General features: G+C 42.4%; 1 protein-coding gene and 1 long non-coding RNA gene across 3 annotated transcripts in view; one reads left to right on the top strand and one right to left on the bottom strand.

Annotated features, from left to right (window-relative positions):
- Positions 1-24,742, top strand: part of RYK (receptor like tyrosine kinase) — an 80,031-nt gene that overhangs the window by 35,022 nt on the left and 20,267 nt on the right. Inside the window, exons 4-9 of one of the 2 annotated variants that reach the window (XM_084751713.1) lie at positions 1,597-1,731; positions 3,677-3,730; positions 9,265-9,409; positions 15,206-15,306; positions 20,312-20,437; positions 22,792-22,878. In XM_084751713.1, coding sequence (XP_084607839.1) covers positions 1,597-1,731; positions 3,677-3,730; positions 9,265-9,409; positions 15,206-15,306; positions 20,312-20,437; positions 22,792-22,878 — 648 coding nt within the window. Of the gene's footprint in view, positions 1-1,596; positions 1,732-3,676; positions 3,731-9,264; positions 9,410-15,205; positions 15,308-20,303; positions 20,438-22,791; positions 22,879-24,742 lie in introns of both variants that reach the window. The other variant, XM_084751712.1, reaches the window with a different exon arrangement.
- LOC311580286 lies at positions 13,200-15,189 on the bottom strand. Its single transcript, XR_014773416.1, has 2 exons — positions 14,954-15,189; positions 13,200-13,323 (listed from the first exon to the last, which is right to left on the bottom strand). It is a non-coding gene; the product is annotated as an uncharacterized lncRNA (long non-coding RNA).

The following is a 24,742-nucleotide window of genomic DNA, read 5'->3' as shown; positions in this document are numbered from 1 at the left end:
GCAGCTTTCTGTTGCTGTCACAAACATCCCTGGGGAGGAAAGGGTTTATTTCAGCTGCCTAGAGTCCATCTTTAAGGGAAGCCAAGGCAAGACCTCAGAGCAGGAACCCGGAGCCAGGAACTGAAGCGGAGATGATGGAGGATTGTTGCTCACTGGCTTACTTCCATGCCTTGCTCAGTTTGCTTTCTTATATAACCTAGGACCACCTTATATAACCTAGGACCACCTGCCATGGCAATAATCAAGAAAATGCCCCACAGACATGCCCAGCCAGTCTGATGGAGGCAGTTCCTTAGTTGGAGACTCCAGTCTCAGATGACTTTGGTTTGTGTCAAGCTGATAAAAGCTAAACAATATGGAAAGGCTAAGACTTGGGGGGCTTTAGAAGGATGCTGGTGCTGGTGCTGGTGCTGGTGCTGATGGTGGCAGTGCTGATGGTCATGATGATTTTAAAGAAAGCTACTGGGTGTTGTAGAGCTTCTCCTGGCAGTGTTATTCACCATGCTTAGTGTCATGTCATACAAGATCAGCTAGCATTCAAGGCAGTGCTGGAAGGCTGGTTAATTTTGTGGATCAGCAAGAATGTTCAGAAATGTCTAAATCTATAATCCACTCATATAGAAGGTGAAATAATATCTTCTAAACTTGTAGGAAAGGAATCTTAAACTAAATAAAAAGTTACTAAAATCTACTATTTCATCAACATTTCTAGAAAGACCTTTAAAAGCTGATCCTATTTAGAAGGGCAGGGTTGTTTTTTATTCATAGCTGAGAACTAGTCAGTTTAATTTATGGGTTTATTATAATTTCCCCCAGTAACAATGTCTTTATTTCCTAGGTGTATTTATGAGTAATTCCTTTTTTGAATGAGACAGTTTTTAATTAAATCCACATATACATGTTCCACAAAGTACTTCCAGACATGCTGTATACCTGTCAGCTCGTCTGTGGATATGTTTGTTATTGGTGGTGTGCTTATTTATATACTTGCCCACCTGTCATGTCATAGCTCTGAGCCCAACAGGAACTCACCTGCCACCAAATTCAGTATGGCTTTGGTTTCCCCACATTAGCCAACCAATGGGAAAGAGTGTCTCTGCCATAGGAATATGATGACATGTTTTATTCTGGGTATCTCATACGTGCCCTGCAGACAGCACTACACATGCTGTTGTCAACACTACCTTCTTGACACTTACATCCTTTAAACTGCTAGGAGCAGTAAATAAATGCACTCGGTCCTGTTTAGTCTTTCCTTTCATGCTGTAGTTTTTGTTACTGTTGCTGGTGAGGTTGGTAAGGCCAGCAGGGTTTGCCTTATGATTCTGTAGCTTCAGTATATTGGGAAGCAGAATATATAAGACAAGCTAGTATATTCAGAATCACAAGCAAGGATTGTCCCTTCATCTGTGCTTTCCTCTTGCAGCCAAGGAAATACAAATGTCCAGGCGATGCAGGGTCTGAAAGCTTCTGCCTGGTCTACTTCTTTAGATGTGTTTTCTTGTTTTGTTTGATTAGAAATAAATGAAAATATTGAATGGTATTGATCCTGATTTTTAGGATACTAAAGCATTTTCTCTTATTTCTTTTGAACAGTGTTTCGGGTCGAGCTTTCCTGTACCGGCAAAGTAGACTCCGAAGTTATGATACTAATGCAGCTCAACCTGACAGTAAATTCTTCCAAAAATTTTACAGTTTTAAATTTTAAACGAAGGAAAATGTGCTACAAAAGTAAGGAACTTACTTAACAAAATGTGTTTCATGTAGATAAGAGGGCAATAGAAGGTTGTTGTCTGCTTACTGATTTAATTATGACTAAGTCTTGGTTATAGTTGCAAGAAAAGGGAGGCACATTAGGAGATGAAGTTCTGGGGTAAGCCCCAGATCGTATGTAGCAGGACCCCACTCAGCCCCTGATTCTCTGCTCTGCCAGAGGCACATGATTGTGTCCATTAGGAGTGGAAGTGGTGCTGTGTAGTGGGAGGGTAACCCTCACAGGCGCCCAGCAGCGGAGAGCTGAGTATCTGCTTGACGGACGTGGGCTCTGCAGGACCTTTGCTTTGGGGTTGCATGGGCCTGGGTTGGAACCAAGTCTCTATTGTTTTCAGGATGGGGGCTACGTTATCACACCCCTGTACAGCTCAGGCTCTGGTCTGTAAAATATGCATGATGCTATTTCAGAGAAGTTTTAAAGGATAATTAAATCTAGCCCAGAAATAGAAAGTCATATGTGGGCACTTAATAATTAACAGGTGTTTAGGAATTGAGTTATATTGTCTATCACTCAGGAAATCAGCACAAATACTAGTGAGTTCTAGCACAGCAAGGCTGAGTTCTGAGAATTTAAGGCTCCTCAAGGCTATCTAATCTCCATGTAGGCAGAGGAGAAGTTTCCAGAACTTATAAATAGGTAGAAACAAAACAAACCTTAAACTCAGCTATGTTTCCCATGGTCTGTGCCTTACACGTCGAAACCCGTGTATTATTCTGACATCAACTTCAGGTCGTATGTTTTCTGAAAGTGAGTGGCCTGGTCAAGGTCTGACAAAGTCCTGCAGCTGAGCCTGTATTCTTGGTTTCTTTGTGAAACTGTCTATTTACACATTTCCCAGTTGAAATTAGTGCTGGGTATTGTTCAAACACCCAAGGTCCACAAGTGAGTTACAGTGGCAAATGCCACGATAAAGGCTAACAGAGAATCTATATTGTGTTGAAAAGAGACATTTAAAAAAACTAGCACCCTTAGCTTTCGTTCTGTGAGTTATATACCTACTTCAGTTTAAGTTTAGAGCCTGAGGGGACTGTGGAGGCTCTGCTGCAGCCTAACCTCTGTGTGGCTGCCATGAGGACACCCGGCCTTGACTGAGGCCGTGTAGGCTTGTATAACTGGTCAGTGAGGATCGGTGGATTGTAGGGTTGGACCCAGGGTGTGCTCGGACAGTGCTCAGCACTGGGATATAGCCAGAACTCTAGTTTAGAATTTGTATTTTGAGACAGGGTTTTGCTAAGTTACCCAAGCTAGCCTAAACTCACTTTGTAACCTAGTCAAGCCTTGAACTTGCGATCCTCTTGCCTCAGCCTCCTTGGTAGCTGAGATTAAAGTGTGCACCACCATGCCTGACTTCTGAAGACTGTCCCATTTTAGATTTAATATATACCTCCTTACTTTGGTAGTCATTTTTTGTCCACTTTAATCATAAAATTTTTGTTCGTGACTCTTTTAATATGTAATTCTATTGGATTTATCTAGATTCCAAGCCTATGACACTTAAAAAAAGCTGCACTAGCAAGCGTGCCTGATCTGTGTGGAATGCTAAGAGCTGTTACTCCCTAGAAGGAATTTCTGTAGCTCATGGGTGAGAATTAGGGTCAGGAAGTTTTGTTCCTCTAGAACTCTAGAGCCTTCCCATTCAGCCGGTCGTGCCATGGGTTCCATGAAGGCAGCGTAAGTTCGTGGATTTCCCTGTGCTCTTGGCATGGAGTGCATTTCTCTGGGGCTCTAAGTGACTGGCAGAGGCTGTTTCTAGACTGGTGATTGTGCTGAGGCTGGTGCAGGAGTTTTCTTTATCTTACGGCTTGTGACTTAGCTCAAGCAGTGTTCAGGAGGTGTGTCACTGTACAAGGACCTTTATGGAAGACAGTTTCTAAAGTACCTTTTCTTTCCCTGTTTATCCAGAACTTGAAGAAGTGAGAACTTCAGCCTTGGATAAAAACGCTAGCAGAACTATTTGTAAGTGTCACTGTTGCTTTCTCCATCACGAGAGTGAGGAGTCCCCGAGTGCCTGTGAGCAGGGCTGCTCGAAGCTTGAAGCCCGGTTCCAGGGGCGGCCTCGGTGTGCTGCCCAGTTCCAGGGGCGGCCTCGGTGTGCTGCCCAGTTCCAGGGGCGGCCTCAGTGTGCTGCCCGGTTCCAGGGGCGGCCTCGGTGTGCCCCGGTTCCAGGGGCGGCCTCGGTGTGCTGCCTGTTCTGCTGTCCTTTTGTAGATTGATTCATAGAGCAAATGAGGCTGCTAGGATATTGAAGATTTTGAGAATTCAAACTTAAACATACTTTACTGCAAACTAATGCTTTAGAAGCAAGAATTTTGTGTTGTGGTTTTTCTCAGGTAGGTCCAATAAAGGAACAGATATTAAAAAGTGTGTGTAAGACCTTCTTTAGCAGAGTGGTTGAAGATCTGACTCGTGCCCTGGCCCCAACCCTTAGCTAATTTATCTAGGTGAAAATGCAAAGTTATGTTATTTATTTCATATTTTATTTTGAGATAGGGAGGTGACTTGGTAAAGTACTTGCTATGCAAACATAAAGACTTGCTCAGATTCCTAGCACCCATGTGAAAGCCAGGTGCTTTATATTCCTGCAGTGTCAGCACTGTGGGGGATGGGAAGGTGGGAGGTGGTAGAGGGGCAGAGACAGGCAGATCTACACACACACACACACACACACACACACACAGAGAGAGAGAGAGAGAGAGAGAGAGAGAGAGAGAGAGAGAGAGAGAGAGAGAGAGAGAGAGAGAGAGAGAGAGAAAGAGAGAGATTGAACACTCGTGAGACTGACGCTCTGCTTCAGGTTGGCCTGGAGAGCTGCTGTACGGGCTTGAGGGTGACCGTGAGTTTCTGATTCTCCGTCCCCTACTCTGGAGTGCTGGGAATTGAACTGGCGCCTCACACATGCTAGGCCAGCGCTGTACTCCTAACAGAGCTACACTTCTAGCCAAGTTTATATCATTTAAACTCATGAAGAAAACATTTTGCTAGGCCAATTAGATTGATTTATTTGTTGATTGTGTTTAGACACTATTAATAGGCCCTTACATTTTCAAGGGAAATGCGAGTATACTGAGGTACACTTGCTGGTGGGCCTCCTGGTGGACATTCATGTCCTCACTGTCACATGTACCAGTGCTCCTCCATGCGTTACTACTTCCAGTTTGATGGGTTAGGGGGTAAAAGTGTTCTAAAGCACATCCCCAACAGCACATCCTTTAATGCCACTTAAAAGTCCCCAGTTTCCAACACGTACACTTGATTTATCACATGCAGCAAAAATACCAGCAATTCTGTAGCAACTTCTCCTGTCTAGTCCGTGTTCACATTTACCTAATTGTGTCTAAACCATCTTTTTATAGTGTCCTTCCCCAAAATCAGAATCTAATTGAAGTCTGTACACACTGTGTTTGGTTAAAATGTGTTTATATTAATCAGAAACACCCCTTCTTTATTCACTGATCAAATTGTCTTGTGTTATCTAACCAGCGTCTAACTCTTTCTTATAACTGGTCGTTAAATTTTGCCCTTGATTAATCTTAGGGTCACCTCTTTTGGCAAGACTATTTCATGGGTGGTTCTGTGTGCTTCTTTTTGTCTTTTTAGCACCTCATTGCACAAAGTGTCTGCCCCAAAGTAGGCTTTTTTTTTTTAAGGCAAAAATAATATGAGAGGCTGTGTACTTGCCACATTATTTCCTTTAATTTATCTCCAGAGAAGGAAAAAAGAAAAGAATTTCAATGTCACTGCTTCTCAAGCTTACTTAAAAACTTTTGGTGCCTTTTGTTTGGTTGGTTTTTTTATGCTCTTAGATTACACTCACTAAGAGCAATGTACAATGGTCTGGGCTTTCGTCCTTTCTTGCTTTTTCCCTTCCAACTTTTATCACTCTATTCAACGTTTATTGAATGTTGGCTTTAATCTTTCTCTTCCTTGCTCTTTCCCTTCTAACTTTTATCACTCTAGTCAACATTTATTGAATCTACAGTGTACCAAGTGATAGGACCGAGGCAGAGGATTACACTGAGCAGACAGCCCAGCCTTGAGGCTCCTAGAGTGTTCCAGGGGAGATGGACAGGCACCAGGCAGGGACAGCATGGTAGGCTGAGTGATCAGGTGAGCAGAAGGGGCTTTGGGAACCCCGAGGAGGGACACGTAACCTCTTCTGAAGGAGAGTGACAGCAGCTGTCTAAGGAAAGTGTCTGAGACCTAAGAGTAGCTAGATTCTGAGAGGTCAGTGTCAAGAGTGAGGAGTCAGAACCAGGCCACACAGGCTGAAAGCCTGCCCAGCGGACCTCTCTGCTCTGGCCACTGCTTGGGTCACATTGTCCACACAAGTTTTGGGACTTTTCTACCTCTGCCAAGACTTTACAACTCTTCCATGGTATGCATACATTCTTGAGAGTCTTGTTTTCATTTGGTCCACATCTAGCTGTCCTCCTTGGTCTCTTGGATTATTAATCTTTTAGATTTTATTTTATTTTTCACTCAGTTTAATTGGTTGTTGGTTTTTGAGCAGAGTTTTACTATGTAGTCTAGGCTAGCCTCAAGCTCAGAATCCTCCTGCTCAGCCTTCTTCCCAGTGCTAGGACTACAAGCAGCCATGTCCAGCTTGGGGTTTGGATTTTTGAAAGCAATCTTGTTTCTCCTTTTACTGTTAAAAGAAATCTGATGCTGTTGGATATGGGTATTGGGGGGTATTGCTTTTCTAATACTGCCTCAGTTCCCAAATAATGGACACAGAGATCCATTGGGTTTATTCCACAAGCTTTAAGCACTATGACTGGGCAAATATTCATCTTTTCTACTCAGTTATGCTAGTCTGGCTACTTCCCAGCCATGTGCCCATTTACCTGCCATTTAGTCTCACCCTGCTCATTCCTGCTCTGTCTTTGTCTCTCTGTCCTCATGGCGCCTTCTTTTTCTCTTTCTCCTCCTTCTCCTTTTCCTTCTGGTCCCTACCTGTGACCCCCTGACTGGGCATGGAAATCCTGCCTCCTGTCTCCTCTGCCAGTCACTGGCTATTTAGCATTTTGTTAACCAATCAGAGATAATTGGGGTGTATTCTTTATGTAACATTGATACAGGAGATTGTTCATAGAAATGATAGCGCCCACATCCAGACTGCAGCCAGATATCAGGGCACAGAAATCAGCATATGAATACACAGTGTACAAGACCATCCCCCAGCAGGATATTTTTAGCTATTCTTCAGGAATTTCTCATATGTACACAACATATTTTGATCTACTCCCCTTCCAGTTCTTCCTGGGTTTCCTTTCCACACACACATTCCCTCCTTTAAAAGCTGTAATTATTTTGTCCAGACCTACATTCCTATATCTTGTTTGTTTGTTTCTTTGTTTTTGTTTTTTGTTTTTTGTTTTGAGACAGTATTTCTTTGTGTAGCCTCGGCTCTCTGGACTCATTTTCATATCTATTTCTGTGAGTAAGTGAGTGAGTAAGTGACTGCGTGCGTGCGTGTATGTGTGTACATGTTCATGTGTGTGCATAGCACCCTTAAGGGAAGTCAGAATTTAGGGGAGTTTGAGTCAGGGTCACCTCCCCCTTGTGGTAGGAGTGCTGTATTACATGTGCGCACCACCACATCTGGCCTCTGTGTGGGTCCTTTAGATGGCCAGGGTTGTGCGTTAGTCACTGAGCCGTTTCCAGTGCCCAGTGCTTAGCTGTTTTTGTTTTGTTTGTTTTTTGTTTTTTGTTTTTTAAATTTGGCATCTCTACACAAATGTGTGCTCATAAATTCAAACTTAACTTGCACACAAGGAAAACCACATCTCAAGGATCTCAATATTCTCCAACCTGTTTCTTTTTTACCTTTTTTAATGTGGCTTCCAAGCGATTCCTTTTTTTTTTTCATTTTTTAAAGATTTCTTTATTTATTTATTATGTATACCGTGTTCTGCCTGCATGTATGCCTGCAAGCCAGGAGAGGACATCAGATCACGTTACAGATGGTTGTGAGCTACTATGTGGGTGCTGGGAATTGAACTGAGGACCTCTAGAAGAGAAGCAAGTGCTCTTAACCACTGAGCCATCTCTCCAGCCCCAAGTGATTCCTTAAGCCAAAGCTTTGATCCCTTTTCCTGTTAACCTTATAAGGTTCATCATCTGCTTCAGGTCTACTGGCTCTCCGCCTTCGCCGACCCTCCTGGCAAAGCCGCAGTAGTCTCTTTCTTGGCTGACCCCCTTAACGCTCTGATTCATTCCTGCTTCTGCCTGTACTCCCTCCGTGACAGCCTGTGTCTCTGCTTTGCTTGATACCTTGCGGGGATTGCCCATCTCATTTAGAATAAATTCCAAATTCCTTGGGTACTTTAACAATAGGATCATGATGTGAATACACACAGAGTTGAAACATCTGCAGCTCTGTCTCACCAGCTTTGCTCATGATGTGTGTACCTTTGTTCCTGTGAGCCCTTCACATTATGCCTCCTCTATCCTCTGATCAGCCTCAGAGAGAGTGTGTGTGTGTGTGTGAGAGAGAGAGACAGAGAGACAGAGAGACAGAGAGAGGCAGAGAGAGAGAGAGACAGAGACAGAGAGAGAGACAGAGACAGAGAGAGAGACACACACAGAGAGAGAGAGAGAGAGAGAAAGAGAGAGACAGAGAGAGACAGAGAGAGAGAAAGACAGAGAGAGAGAGAGACAGAGAGAGAAAGAGTGTGTTAGAGTTGTATGTGTAGCGTACTCACGCGTGTGTTGAATTAATTTCCCTATTCCTGAAGTGTTTTTTGTCTGTAAATAATGTTAGCTGTGCATAATCATATTTAATCAATACAACCTTTTTAAAAAGCTAGCTGCGCAGTTTGAGGCTAGCCTGGTCTACAAAGCAAGTCCAGGACAGCCAAGGCTACACACAAAAAAAACCCTCTCTTGAAGTCCCTCCGCCCCCCCAAAAACTAGCTGTGTATAATTATATTTAATCAATAGAAGCTTTTTAAAAAATTAAGCAACATCATATTTATTGATTAAAAGAACTGTGCTGTCTGCCCAGCAGGGTGACTGTTAGCTGTGTTTAACCTTGAAGCTGTAAATTCATTAGCATGATATAAAGTAGAATATGGTGAAGTTGTTCTAATTGTTTTTCATATCCATAGCCAAGGTGGCAAGTGGCTACTGTGTTGGACAGTGTATTCCATTTCTCCGGTCTTGTGAATATGCTCCAGAACTTTGTTTTACTGAAGGGCATTCTGTGGGACAGCATTGCTTTGTGTCTTATGTACTGGGGATTTTGTATATATCACTTGTGAGGGACTATGGTTCTCATTAGCCAGGAATTTTATATTCTATTCTTAAAACTATAACAAAACCACCAAAATTTGTGTGAGCACTGCACTGCAGTTATCTGATTTTATCAGAGACTGAGTGTGATGGAATGCAGGCCTTTTGTGAGGAACAGTGTACTCACTGTGTCAGGCTACAGACCACTCCGGCCTCTTTGTGTAAAAAGCCTAACGTGCTTTTCATTTTTGTTTCAGATGATCCTGTACATGCAGCTCCAACTACGTCCACGCGTGTGTTTTATATCAGTGTAGGGGTTTGTTGTGCAGTAATATTTCTTGTAGCAATAATATTAGCCGTTTTGCACCTTCATAGCATGAAAAGGATTGAACTGGACGACAGGTACTGTACATGCTTTGGGAAACACGTTACTTGCATATGCATGAGTGCTTACCCCACCCCCACCCCCAGCTCTCCCCATCTGTGCTCGCTGGTACAGGGGAGGAGGGAGGATGATCAAGCCCCAGCCAAAGAGGAAATAAGATACCTTGGCTACTACAACCTTTATGGTTTTTTGTTTTTATTTTTATCTTTTACATTTTGTGGAGTTATAACCTGGGGGAGAAGTAGAGGTCACATTATGTTTTTCATCTTCATTATCCTGACTCCTCCAGACTCCGATTGCCTTTTTGAAATTGCTCCTTCTAGTTCCCCCAGCCCCCTCCCTCCCACCTGCCTTCTCTCCCCATTCCCCGATTGACTATCTGCTGTGCTTTAAAGTTTCCTGGATGATCCTAATGTAGAGCAGAGTAGAAACACTCTAGGTGGATAATTACACGAACTGTGGGGATTACAAAGATTAATGATAAGCTTCATGGTATCAAGCTTCTTTGATGTTAACCCATAATTATAGTATAGAACTGGTGATTGTGATGTGTATAATGTAGTGTGGGAATGCAGAAGGTGCCCGCTTAACCTGGGTGAGTCAGAGATGAGATGTAGCTAGAATGCAGTGAGAGGTAAGGATGGAATGAGAGATACGTGCTCATAACCCACAATCTTTACTGACTATAGACATTCTTAGCATTGTATTCGGCTTTGAACTTGGAACCCTTTCGGCCCATCTTGCTGAATCCTTAGTTGTGACTTGTCGGGTGATCCCTACCCCTCACTCTGTGCCCTACACCTTACCTGTCAGAGCGTTTGTTCCTACTGGGGCTGTGGACTTCCTGCTAGTCCAAACCCACTCTTCATAGTCCAGATCCATAACCATCCTTTCCACAACTAAAATGTTAGCTCTTTCCAGGTAGGGAGCAGAGTGCCTTCTCTCCCTAAACTCAGTCCTAACACTGTGTGGTAAACCCATGAGCTAAGCGTTCACTCCTTATTAAACAAGATCTGGGAGCTGGTTGGATTCAGTACTCCTAAGTGCTTTGGGTCCAGCACTCAGTACTTCACCTCCATTGGGCTCCTTCCCTTCCCTGAGTAGAGAAGGGAGCGAGAAGTGATGGGAGGGCAGTGGGACACGTCCAGGTGCTCTGGTTTGCTTGTCTGTTGCTGTTGGTCAAACACTGTGACCAAACCAACATGAGGAATGGATTTATTTCAGTTTACACTTTCAGGGCACAGTCTACCAGTAAGGGGAATCAAGGCAGGAACTGGAAGGCAGGAACCTGGAGCGGAAAGCATGGCGGATGGATGCTAACTGCCTTGCTTTCTCTTTCCTGTTCAGCTATCTTTCTTACGCTGGACCCTCTCACATCAATCATTAATTAAGACATTTCCTCATATATGTAGGCACAGGCCATCTGATTGGGCAGTTCCTCTATTGAGAGTCCTTCATATGACTGAGGCAGTATTAGAAAAGGCCCCTACTAATCCACTATATTATAGCTAACTAGGATAGTGGATGCTGTATTTCAGACTGTTCAGTGTGCACTGTGAAAATGGAGCTCATTGATTTTACAGAGGAAGAACTGGCATTTGGAAGCAGCTGGGGGGATAATAGGATTTTGTATACGATTTTGAGAGATGACGTGAATGATGAGAGTCACTGAAGAGCCCGATAGGCATGAGCCACACTTTCTGGTTTCTGAGGCAGGATCTCATGTAGCCCAGGCTGGTCTTGGTCTCAAATTGTTGATCTTCCTGCCTCCACTTCCTCACAGGCACATACTGTTAGACTCAGCTCACAGATCTGTCCTGATGCACATAGAGTTGTATTTCCCCTGGCTGCTGGTGTGTGTAAAGGCCATGCTCAGAGTGATGCAGCGTGCGAATTGTGGGTTCTTCAGGTAGTCCCATGCAGTTATGACATACCAGGTGACCAACAGCACCAAAGAGACCCCTGTGCTCCTCTCCACACAGAGTCTTCTTGCTAATTGTTATCAAGACCCGGAAACAGACTTAAGGACAGTGACTTCTGGGATTGTACTGTTACACTAGCAGAAAGCAGGAAGGCCTCATTCTGTCATTTCTGTATTGTAGTCACATAAAGTTTGTGCTGTGTGCCAGGCCCTGTTCCCTGGGAGCCTTCATGGCACCCATGGTGCTGTGAACTCTTGGGGTGGTAGATAGCTCATTCATTGTGAGCACCCAAGAGCTAGTGTCTTGTCACATATAAAGTGTCTTTGAAGGCAGGATGTATACCTGTCCTGAGATGTGTTCTCAGCAGGGACACATGGAGTTCATGTATGTGGCTTTCCCTCTCTCCCAACGCAGCAAACTGATCTGTTGTTCATTACACCAGATGAGTCAGTCCTGAAGGGGCAGAGCGTGTGTCTCCCAAAGAGAGCACAGTCTGCAGCTGCCCACTCTGTGTTCTCCTCACTCGTGACTAGGAAATCCATTCCTTGCGTATGAGAGCTTAGGTGTGCTGTTTGGTTGCATTTTCACTTTTCTTTTCTACTTTTCTTTTTTTTCCCCTAGCAGCCTACTAACCGCATCATTAAGGTGGCAAAGTGTTGAGGGTTTTTTTCTTTCTTTCTGTATTTGTTTTTACATTTACTGTTGTAACAGACTGGCACACATAGTAACATACAGAGTCTTTTAGAGTTTCTCTTGTTATCTTCTTTGAGCCAAGGTATCTCTGTATATCCCTGTCCTGGAATTTACTCTGTAGACCAGACTAGCCTTGAACTCGGAGATCAGCCTCCCTCTGCCTTCTGAGTGACAGGACTAAAGGCATGTGCCACTGCTGCCCAGCTTAGAGTTTTTGTTGCTGTGATACACCATCCTGACCAAAAGCAGTTTGGAGAGGAAAGAGTATATTTCGGTTTGTAACTCTCAGATCACAATCATGGAGGGAAGTCTGGGCTGAAGCCCAAGGCAGGAGCTGATGTAGAGGATACGAAGGAAGGGGTGCTGCTTATTGGCTCCCCCAGCCTGCTTTCTTATATACCCAGGACCACCAGCTCAGGGGAGGCCCCACCCTCAGTGGTGGCCTCACACATGGGTCATTCATCAAGCAGGGGAATGTCTCACAGGCCCCTCTGATGGGAGCACTTTCTCAATAGAAGTTCCCTCTTCTGAAACAACTCTAGCTTGACCAAACAAACAAACAAACAAACACCCAACAACAACAACAACCTATCTAGGATACACAGCAGCCCTTTTGAATGAAGAATGAATAGAAGCAGGAAAGTCCATTTCTTGCACTAAGTAACTCTTTTTTCATCATGTATCAGCAGCTACGTCAGCAGCAAGCATTCTGTCTGGCTTCTCCCCATGGCTTCTTTCTCACTGAGTAGTTAGCTTACTGTGTTTTGGGCTCTAAGGAACCTATTTGGGCCCATTTGGTAATGGAGAGGCCAGAGTAAACAGGCCCTTAGTTGTCCCCGTAAAGTATGTGGTCTGCCTTGATGAGACACTCTGCAAGAAGTTCCAGTGGGTGGGGAATTATGTTCACTGTTGGGTCCTGAACAGCCAGAGCAGTGCCTGTCACATGACAGACACTTGATAAATATTTATTGAATGAATGGATAAATAGATGACTCACTGAAAATAGAGAGGATTTTAGTATTTTGAGGGTTTTTCTCTAAATTCTTAGCTTATCCTAACTTGAGGTGCTTACCTGCTTATGAAAATCAAATTTATTTAGACTAGTCTTAGACTTTTAAGTGTTAGCAAATATACATTTTCATCTTTTCTTCTTCCTGTGATGTAGCTTTGAAGGTGCAGATTTTCATGGGTGTCAGGGCAGGTCTCTGATGGTCCCTTGCTTTTTCTCATAATAGTAAGTTCTGGGTTCCAAAGAATGTTTCTTTTATCCACTGTTGCCTTGCTCATTTCTTACTAGTGCATTTCTCACCCAGTATCTGTTAAGGAAATGAGAATGTGACATAAATAGCCATAAAGCTTCACAGCTCACCCTCGTAAACATTTTTAGGTGGCACAAGAGTGCCACCTACTGTTCAGTTGTCGAAGTTTAATAGCCATAGGCCCTGTTCTTGAACTTTCACATATCTCATAAATTTGAGCATCACAGAAGTCCTGTGAGGTAGGTTTTCTCACTCCACTTCTGTGGAGGAATTCCTCATCTGCTTCCCCTTTGAGATGCAGCCTTCCCTTCTCTGCACTCAATGCTGAACTTCTCACATTTGACTTTTAGTGAGATTGCTGAGAAGTACTCGGCAACAACACAAACCTTGTAGGTCCTTCTCGTTCTAAGGTTGGGGAGTTGGGGCCATGTTGGGAGTAGCTTATGCCCTTCTTTCCGGAAGAGTTTGAGGCCCCAGAAGGATTGACTCACTTGCCTGAGCCGTGCAGCTGGTGATGTGGGCAATTACAACTTACAGGTTTATGTTCTCCATTTGCTTATGGCCATCTACATATGTAAACCCACATAAATCACTACGTAATAACTTCCAGAACTCCGACCACACGACGGCCTGACAAATGTTACATTCTCTGAGTTGAAAGTCCTTCAGTCAAGTTGCTGGGAAGCCAAGCTCCTGCAGGCTCACAGGAAGGAGTAATAATCTGAAATGTGAGCGACTCCAGGGAAGGCATGCTGAGGGCATCTCATTAGACAAACAGGCATTCCACATGGAGGATGTGCTGAGCAAAGGGTCCTGTGCGCACGGATACTCTCCCAATGTTTGTCAAAGGACACCCCATCTTAGTACCATCGTAGTTAGCCATCGTAGTAGGTAACTTTAAATTGCCCTAGTGGTAAAAGGCTACAGAGATCTTACAATACTCATTACTTGTATGCTTTATGGTTTGCGTTTTCACATACATGTTGGGCTCTTGAAATTGATAAAATACAAATTCACATGTAAGTGTTCCAGATTAAATAGCAATTGATCACCAGTTCCATTGTAATCACTAGGTTTTGGAAATACAGTGATATGGTAGAAAGAGCAGTCAGTCAAAGCTTGTTCATATATAATACATTTGGAGCCTCTGGTGGGCTCCACCGCCTGCCTCTGTAGTTAAGGAAGTCCTGTCGGCTGTCTGGTTTTAGTCTTTGGCCTGAATCTTTCTGCTTTACTTCTCCATGACTACAAAATTAAAGGAATAAGGCAAGGAGATGGAAATGTGCCCTAGGGCAACCTGGAACAAGGCCGCTACCCACCGAAAAGATGGAAGAATGTGTCTGGGAGCCACTGATTTACAGTGATTACAAACACCCGATTAACAAGATTTCTGCCTGCCACCTTCAGGGGCTCCCCTTACTTAGAAAGTATGATGTAATGTAATGTTTCAAGTTCTAGAGACTTCCGAGAACCATGAATTCCAAAAGTGGGGTGAGGGAGGTGATGATCAAACGAGTATGATTAAACAACGAGCCAGAGAGGATGCCGCGTCCCGTGCTCTGCACATGGCACATGATTTAGTTTGTGGCTTCTTGACTAAAGTGCATTTGATTTGGACCACTACTTAAAGGGGCTTGTTTTCCTCCCAGTTCAGCTGGACGGCATGAGCCATAGTTCCCTGACATACCTTGTTCTGGATAATGTTGCTCAGGTGACATGCTCAGTCATTTTGGAAGCACACATTACAGACAGAATGGAGCCCTGCATTATGAAGTCACTTAGGAGTGCAGTGTGGAAAGATGATAGAGATGAATGCATTATGTGGTCTTTTTCAGAACTTTAGGCAGGTTATAAAACTGCATGTATTTTCTATGTGTGGAAAAGAAAGTTGTCATTGAGGCTCACTTGTCATATCTTTCTCTCTTAAAATTATTTGCAGCATCAGTGCCAGCAGTAGTTCCCAAGGGCTGTCTCAGCCATCCACCCAGACGACTCAGTATCTGAGAGCTGACACACCCAACAATGCAACTCCTATCACCAGTAAGAGTTAATTTAGTTTTAAAGCTGTCTGCGTTATGGTCTCTGTGTGTGGCCCTAATATGGTTAGAGTATTTGTGGAATAAAGGTACAGGCATCTAATTTATGCAAAAGTTGGTTTGATCTTCAATTCTTGTTTCTTAGAGCATCAAATACAAATTTGGAGTATTTAAAGTAAAAATAATTGTTATAGCTACTTTTGCTTTGGGGAGATTTCCATAGTTAACTATATTAAAAGAGCCAGTAAGTCAGTTTTATACAAATCTATCCTGAAGGTTTTCAGGTAGTTTTATGGGTAAGCTAATATTCTCATGGGGCATGTGAAGACTTTGCATTGGTTTTACTCATCTGATGTTGGAGTTGAACCCAGGGTCTTCAGCATGCCAGCTGTGTCATAGAGCACTCTACCGGTCCTTAACACTGACTTCTAATCTTAATACAAGTCTAGCTACCGTATCTATGTTATGTGCATGGAAATTTTGTTTTGTTTTGTTTTTCAATATGGGTTTCCCTGTGTAGCCCCAGCTGTCCTGGAACTCACTCTGTAGACCAGGCTAGCCTCAAACTCAGAGATCCCTGTGCCTCTGCCTTCCAAGTGCTGGAATTACAGGTGTGTGCCCCCACCATCTCCCAGCTCCCCTCCCCTCCCCTCCCCTCCCCTCCCCTCCCCTCCCCTCCCCTCCCCTCCCCTCCCCTCCCCTCCTCTTTGTGCCATGCTGGGATCCTTCACACAGACTACAAGTATTTACTACTGAGTGACTAACTTCTAGCTTCTAACTTTCTTCTTAAAAAGAAAAACTTAAACCTTGTCTGTTTGTGAAACTGTCTGATTTGGGTGCTGGGAACTGAACTTAGGTCCTTTAGAAGAGCATTGAATGCTCTTGGTTACAGAGCCATCTTTCTAGCCCTAATTTCCTTCTTACTAACAAAATTCTGATGAATGTTTTTACCTAACTAGTTTTTATCTTAGGATGGCCTGGAACTCTTAGCAGGCAGCTTAGATTGGCCTTATATGGGTCACCATTTCCGGCCCATTTTTATCTTCATACACTCAGGTATTTTGGGAAAAGTAATTTGGGGGAGGGGGTATTCTTGAGATAGGGCTTCTCTGTGTACCCCTGGCTATTCTGGAACTCACTCTGTAGGCCAAACTGGCCTAGAAATCAAAGATCCACTTCCCCCTGCCTTCCAGGGATTAAAGGTGTGCACCACATAGCCCAGCTAAAGTTTTTTTAAATTAATTGACAAATTTATTATATACAATATGATATGAAATGCACATGTAATAATGTAGTCTTTGTTGGAATATAATTTAGATATAGTGGAGAATCAGTTAACATGAAAACAAAACAAAAGAACAAAACATAAGAGAGAGAAAGGCCTAAATAGCCAAAGATCAGGTCTTGGCTTGGAAAGGCTGCTGATTAATTAGGATTTTGTAGGCAATTTGCTATATTCCTTGGATTGGCATTCTCCTATTAATAAAATTAGATCAAGATTGTCTTCCTCCCTGTCTTGGTCAGTATTCTATTACTATGAAGAGACTCTACCACCAAGTTCACTGTCATAACAGAAAACATGTAGTTGGGGGCTTGCTTACAGTTTCAGAGGGCTAGTCTGTTCTCATGGCTGGGAACATGGTACATGTATGGTGCTTGGACAGTAATTGAGAGCCACATCCTGATCCACAGGCAAAGAAAGTGAGCCTAGGCTCGGCATGGGTTTTAGAACCTCACAGCCCGCCCCCAGTGACACATTTCCTCCAACAAGCCCACACCTCCTAATCCTTCTAATCTTCTCAAACAGTTCCACTCCCTGGTGACTAAGCATTCAAGTATATGAGCCTGTGGGGGCTGTTTGCATTGAAATCACCACACTCTCAATGCCCTGTTGTGCTCTTCTAAAGTGTTTCCAATGCAAAAGAGTAAGAATTGATAGGAGAAGGAGCAAATTTCAGGTCCGGGTCAGGAAATGAACAGGGCAAATCTGAGACATGTTGCTGAGCAACATATTACTGCAGATGGAAGCTCCCACTGATGAAGGGTGGAGCCATTGAGTATACAAGAGAATAATGACTGCAGTGAGTTGGAAGGAAAGATGTGTAATAATCCACACATTTATAATAGTTAAGATTGCTCAGTGTAATCGGCAACTAGGGCTCCATCCATACCTTATTATTCTGACAGCTGGCTAAATGATTTGTACTGCAGGGTAACGAGCGAGTGCTGGGAGATTAGAACAAATGTGTCTTTACAGAAGGCTCCCAGCTAGAGAATGGGAAAGGATTAATACAGTTAGGAAATGACAGTGACAGTCCTCAACAGAGTACTTGATTTAGGAAAGATTGTCATTGATGAAAAAAACCCTAAGAACAAAGGGAAATGGAGGCTTTACCATTAGCTAGCTCAAATCCTTACCTAAATCCACTGATATACTTAAGAGTACACAAAGTGTGACAACCAGATACTTTGTACCTGTAGATATGATGTTGCAACCCATAATAATTAGCCTGGATTTAATCAAGGCTGTAGGACTTGCAGCTGTCATGAAAGGGGACAGAGGAAGAAGATAAGTGATATGCCAGCTCTACGTAATTGATCTATTTCTTTCACTAAGACAGTGGCAGGAAAGAAGGGGAGACAAGAGACTTAATAACAGCACCTGCGGTCACTCTCGAGAAAGAAACACAGTCAACCGTCCTTCATGAAAGAGGCTGTCATGGTAGATGGGAAAGTCATCCCTGCTCAGAACAGGCACACTGTTGCTTTTAATGCTGTCATGCCAGGTTTTTCTTATTGGAGCCTGTTCTTACTTGTGGATATGACTTTATAAACTAGATAAGTCAGTGAGTATAAATGCTAAAATTTTTTTCTTTCAAGAAAGACAGTGAAAATATACTTACATATTAAAAATTTGTTAGTAATGAACATTATCATAAAGAGTCTGATTACTCGTCTATTAGTAGATCCTGAAAACAAAACACTGAAAAAATTTTAGCCTTTATTTTTATTTTATATGTATGAGGGTTTTGCCTTCATGCGTATGTGTGACCATGTGCTTGAAGTGCCTGCAGAGGTCAGAAGGGGGCATTGGATCCCCTGGAGTTAGAGTTGCAGATAGTTGTAGGCTGCCGTATGGGTGCTGGGAATTTAATCTACATCCTCTATAAGAGTAGCAAGTACTCTTAAACACTGAGCTTTCTATCCAACGGCACAAAATATTGCTTTAAAAGCTCGATATAAATGCATTTGTTTTATGACTAGAAAAGGAAGGCCATGCATGGTCGTGCACACCTCTAGTCCTAGCAGGCAGGAGGCAGAGGCAGGTGGATCTCAAAATAGTAGTAGCAATGAAAACAGTGGGGTGTAGTGGACACCTAGAATCTCAGTCCTTGGGAAGCTGAGGCAGATTATGGGTTCTGATCCAGCATGGGCTACCTAGTGAGATCTTGCCTCAAAAACTAAAGAAAAAGGGGCAGAAAAACCATTTAAAAATACGCTGGCCAAAAAATTTTCAAAATAGCAAAATAGAACAGACCACAGATCCAAGATATTACAAAACTTGAAGTAGACTTCCTTTTTTCTTTTTTAAGATTTATTTATTTATCGTATATACAGTGTTTTGCCTGCATGCACATCAGAAGAGGGCACCACATCTCATTATAGATGCTTGTGAGCTGCCATATGGTTGCTGGGAATTGAACTCAGGACCTTTGGAAGAGCAGGCAGCGTTCTTAACCTCTGAGCCATCTCTCCAGCCCCCACTTGAAGTAGACTTAAACATATAAAAATGACTCATCACTGGGTGCAGGCATTGCCTGATGGCATCCGTTATAAAATCCTGCAGTCCTGTATAGTCCTCCAGAGTCCTCCAGCACCCACTGCTGTGACCCATTAATTTTTAAAACTTAAGATGGAATCGCATTGTCTTTTCCCTTCCCTTCCTCTAACCATGCCCACCCCTTTCCTTGCTTTCTTTCCATTATCTATTAAAGGTAATAAGTCATCAAAATGCCATTTCAGTTTCTGCCTGCCAGCACCGGTTCTTCTTTTTATCCTAATTTTTTTTTTCTTGGCATGAAAACTTTAAGGCTGTAAATTCTGTTTTTGTTGTCATTGTATTAAGAATGGATGGAGGGGCTGGAGAGATGGCTCAGTGGTTAAGAGCATTGCTGCTCTTCCAGAGGTCCTGAGTTCAATTCCCAGCACCCACATGGTGGCTCACAACCATCTGTATTATGATCTGATGCCCTCTTCTGGTGTACATGAAGACAGTGTACTCATATAATAAATAAATAAATAAATAAATAAATAAATAAATAAATATCATAAAAAAAGAATGGATGGAAATTGAGTGAACTTAAATTTGAACCTCACATTGGCATGAACAGGCTAGACTATGGGAGAGAACAAACAAGAGTGATTAAACTGATGATGTATTTTATTAGAAGTGATAATTTTCAAACATATTTTCATTTGAAAAGATCTTTTGTTACAGGATGTATTGAAAAATCATTTGGGAACAAACACTAGAAGAGGCACTAAAGTCTGTAAATCAAACCTTGTGTCATTTGTCTCTAGGACATTCAGAGTGATAGTAATTGTGATTTTAGCATTTCTTGTTTTAACGTTTGGGGTAGTATTTTGGTGGATGGCACTGTTCTTTATATATCTTAAATTTATTTTTATTTTATGTGCATTGATGTTTTGCCTGCATAATCTCTGTGTGAGGGTGTCAGATCCTAAGCTGCCATGTAGGATTTGAACCTGGGTCCTCTAGAAGAGAACACAGTGCTCTTAAGCACTGAGCCATCTCTCTAGCCCCTTTCCTTAACATGTTATGTGCCTTTTATCAGTAACTTATCTGTTTGCTGTGTACAGTTGTTTTGCTTCTATGTTGCTTCATTGTTCACTGCTATGACCTAAATCCTCGGGTTATCAGTGACTAGTGACCCCAGGGCCACAGCAGGGTATTTATATTGCTTGGTCTGGCCTTGTTGGCTCCTCAGGTTATCCTACCTTGCGGATAGAGAAGAACGACTTGCGAAGTGTCACTCTGTTGGAAGCCAAAGCCAAGGTGAAGGATATAGCAATATCCAGGGAAAGGATAACTCTGAAAGATGTACTCCAAGAAGGTACTTATTTTCTCAATATTTTTAGTTTTCTTAAAAATAATGATTTCATTACTCTTTTCTTTGGATTTTATTCAATATTCAATTTATTCAACGAACATGTTGATTTTTGAAGTGTGATAAAACCACATACAAGTATTTGTTATCTATAAGCGTATTTTATTTTTATTTAAAGTGATCAGTACCCAGCAGGTGTATTTGAAATATTCAAATTAGTTTACTCTCTCCTAGGTTGTGGGTGATCAAGTGGATGGATGGGCTTTGGGGCTAGACTCAGGTTCCAGGCCCAGGACTTTAGAGAAATCACACAGTATCTTAGAATTCCTGTAGACTAACAGTGTGGAGGTCTTGATCACTCTTAGGCTAGTTCAGAGGTGAGATGAAATGATGCATATGAAAAGCCACATTTGTATTTGGCTTATCCAGTTCTCTTTCCGCCCTGCTTGCAGGTCCTAGCTTTCTGTTTTGAGTTTTAGGGTCTTGATGAAGGAAACAGTGAAATTAACAATAAAATACTGCACTGAACTTTTCACATTGATAGATGGCGGATGCTTGTTTCCTTGACCCCAGATCATTCTGGGAGTTTTTGGTCTGTGTGAGCCAATTCTGTTTGCTGGGACTCTTGGAAGCTAGCCTCAGAGCGAGGAACCTAAAAAGCCTTAGAAGCAAATGGTACTTAATGGAAGCAGATTTTTATTTCTGGTCTGTGTTTTAGTGTGTGAATGCTGCTCCTGCAGTTGTCCATTTTCTAAGAATAACTAGTTTTCAGGTCTATCTGCAGTCTAAAGAGAATAACCAGGCCAGACAGTGTTTCCTACGGAGTTCATGGCTGTGTTCATAGGTTCCTGGATCTCCAAACAGGATGGAGCAAGTAATGTTAACTTCAGGTTACTTGCTCGTAATTTGAGAAAATTTGGAACCAGCTGTTTTCCTTGCTGTTTTTTTGAGCCATAATAGTGTTGGTTTCTTGTTTTTTGTTTTTGTTTTTTAAAGAACTTTCGCTTCCAGAAAAGAAAATCTGGCTGGCTATGTTTTGAAAAGTGGCGAGGTTCACTGGAAATCTGATAGGTACAAATCAAACAATAGTTACATGCCACTTTTCATCTGTCAAATTAGACAGATATCCAGACAGGGTAGGAGGGAATAAACTGTTTCGCATCGTGACCTGTGGTGAGGTGACCTCTGTGCACACGTGCTTCACCCATAGCTGCTTTTGCTTTTATTTATTTATTATTATGTATACAGTGCTCTGTCTGCATGTACACCTGCAGGCCAGAAGAGGGCATCAGATCACATTGTAGATGGTTGTGAGCTACCATGTGGTTGCTGGGAATTGAACTCAGGACCTTTGGAAGAGCAGTCAGTGCTCTTAACCTCTGAGCCATCTCTCTCCAGCTTTTGCCTTTAAAGTCTGTGTTTGGAATATGTGAAGCAGGACTAGGGGTGGAGACAGGAGACAGCAGGAGGTCTGTACTGCTGAGCAGGTAGAAGGGAGGAGCTCCTTTGACTGCACTCTTCCTGCCTGCAGCATCTGTGTCACTCAGAGTCTGTGACTCATTGGGACCTTCCACACAGGCACCAGTGACTTCAGCACAGTGAAAGACATTAAAGCCCAGGGTGTGTGTGGTGTCCATAGTTAAGCTAAACTTTCAGGCCTTTTAAATTATGAAGGAAAGAAAGTGAAAATGGTCTTGTGAGAAAGAATAACAGGTCATTACATTTTTTTTTTGAGATCATTTCATTAGGAACCTTTTGTAAAATTAAAATTAAAGTTTTTGTTTTTTTTTAACCAATCAGGAAATTACTAATAAATCTGTATGGATTTTCACATTCCTGTTTTAACTACTGCTTTGCCCCCACAGAAATGTCATTATTTCTCTCTGCCTTAATAGCTGTTTAGGAACACACCTGACCTGAGAGTCTGGCCACCTTGTCTGAGACTGAGTGGTAAAAGACATTGAACAAGCCCCTGTCTAGAGCCAGGATTTGCATTCCTTGACCCTTTCTTCATTAAAGTCTGCATTGGCAGAAAGGAGAGGCCAGTTTTCTCACTTCGTTATTGCTTTGAGGGAACTGCCCGGGCTCACACCTGTGACTGCCACATTGTTCCTGATCATGTCACTAGCTTACTTAGGGAAATTAAGAAAAATATTCTCATATACTTAGTTTAGATGTGGGATTTCCCAAGGCAAGCTGCTTTGTAGTCACGAATGACTTTTAACAGCTTTGGTCCAGTTTATTCTGGAATGAGAATTAACAGCAACCACACCTGTAACAGTTTGCTCGCATTGCTAGAAAGCTTTGTGATACTGTGAAGATCATCATGTGTCCTCATTGACTGTTATTTTTCCTCTTAGGTACTTTTGGGCGTATTTTCCATGGGATTTTAGTAGATGAAAAAGATCCAAATAAAGAAAAACAAACGTTCGTAAAAACAGTTAAAGGTAGGTTTTTGGTTTTTGTGTTTTTACATGCTGTTTCCATAATAGTTTTCTTGTAGATGACTGAAGCTAGCAAGACTCTGCCCCCTGTCTCAGTGCATGCCAGACCTTTGGAATTAGTCTGTAGTAGTGTGACTCATAGGCTATATTTTGAGAATTATGTTTTTCTCACCAGGTATAGAAAATAGTTCTCTAACCTACTAAGCATTTATTAGATATGATACCAACTTTAGTTAAATTACGTAGTTACACGTGCTTAACTTGGCTCTTGCTGTATCTAACTTTTTTTTTCCTGTTAAAACTCTCTCGTACCATCTTTATCCTACATAAGAAGACGTTGCCATCAGTTTTCTTTTCAGCACACATATAAAAAAATAGTGCAGTGTGCTCAGATCCACAGCACTTTATGTAGATATGTGCTGTTTACCTTTCATTCCCTGTCCCTCTTGTTCTCTTACAGGCCTTATAGGACCCTAAAAGAGATGCCTGTTTGACACAACCCCAACTGCTACCCCGAACCCACTCCATTGTTGTATGTGTATATGCAGAGGCCAGGAATCAACTTTAGGTTTCTTTAATCAAGTGCTAACCACCTTTTTTGTTTTGTTTTGAAATTATTTTTATTTTATTTTATGTATATGAGTGTTTTGCCTCCATGTGTATATTTGTACCATGTGGGTGTCCCAGTCCTCAAGGAGTATGTTGGATCCCCTGGAACAGATAGTTGTGAGCCAACATGTAGATGCTGGGAATTGAACCCTGGTCCTCCTGAAAAGCAGCCAGTACTCTTAGCCACTGAGCCATCTCCAGCCAGTCCACGTTGTTTTTAGACAGGCCTCTCTCTGGGACTGAGGCCTTTCCAGATAGGCCAGGAAGCCTGGTTAACAAGCTCCAGGGCTCCACCTGGATCTGCCTTAACAGTGCAAGGGCTATAAGCACGTGCCCCCATGCCTGGCCTTTCCACATGACCATCAAGTTTGTTCCTTGTGCTTCTAAGGCAACTGCTTTACAGACTAGGCTTTCTTTCCAACCCACTAAGTACTTTGCAGGACTGAGGGGAAATTACTTTTGGGGTAGAAGGTGACAAAAGTTTTTGAGATTTACAAAGTTAAATGATAATAATGGTTTCTAAATTTTTGTAAAGGAATATGTGAAAAGGTTTGAGGGCTTATGTATGTTATTTCTAAAAATTTGGGCTTTAGTAATCTAGCTAAAATGTCTGGAATTTATTGCCTGTAATTTAACAAAATTGCCCACTTAAGGCTGCTGCAAATACTTAAAACCCTCCACATCTTCTTACCTTGTCTAAACAAATGGTAACTTGTGTTTTCTTTAGTATTTGTTTACCAACTCCCCTTAGCTCTCAAAACATTTAATAATTTGTTAGTGTATAGTGGGCTCACTAAACTTGAAGGATAGTTTATATGACTCTTTCTGTATTTTCCTCTTTATAAATATGAGGTTTGAGCTGCAAGTTTAGTGGCTGAAGTTTAGTTAAAGAACTGCCTTTTGTTTTCTTATTTTTCTTAAGGAAATATCTTAATGCCAATACCTTTTAGATTTATAAATACTCTATGGATTGTAATGAATCCTGAGTTAACAAAAGAAGTTTCCTCACAGAATTGATTTGATTTAGGGTTGAAAGGAAATAATAATGATATGAAAACACAGCGGGGATCCTGCAGTCTGCGATAAGCCTTCAGGGGTGGAGCCGTGGCCACTGCCTGGCCTCCTTGTAACCACTGTGCTCTCTCCTTAGTTGGAGGAAGCAGGAGAAAGCGCAGTGAGCCCTAAGCAGCCATGGCTGTGTAGGGCTGAGGGCCGTGTGGTGGGTGCTCATAGCAGTGCTGCATGACTGAGGCACCCC

This window comes from Acomys minous (genome assembly GCF_964271855.1).
Source record: "Acomys minous genome assembly, chromosome: 13".
In the NCBI taxonomy this organism is placed as follows: Eukaryota; Metazoa; Chordata; class Mammalia; order Rodentia; family Muridae; genus Acomys; species Acomys minous.
The sequence above is the reverse complement of the archived record's forward strand: the minus strand, read 5'-3'. Positions and strand labels throughout refer to the sequence as shown.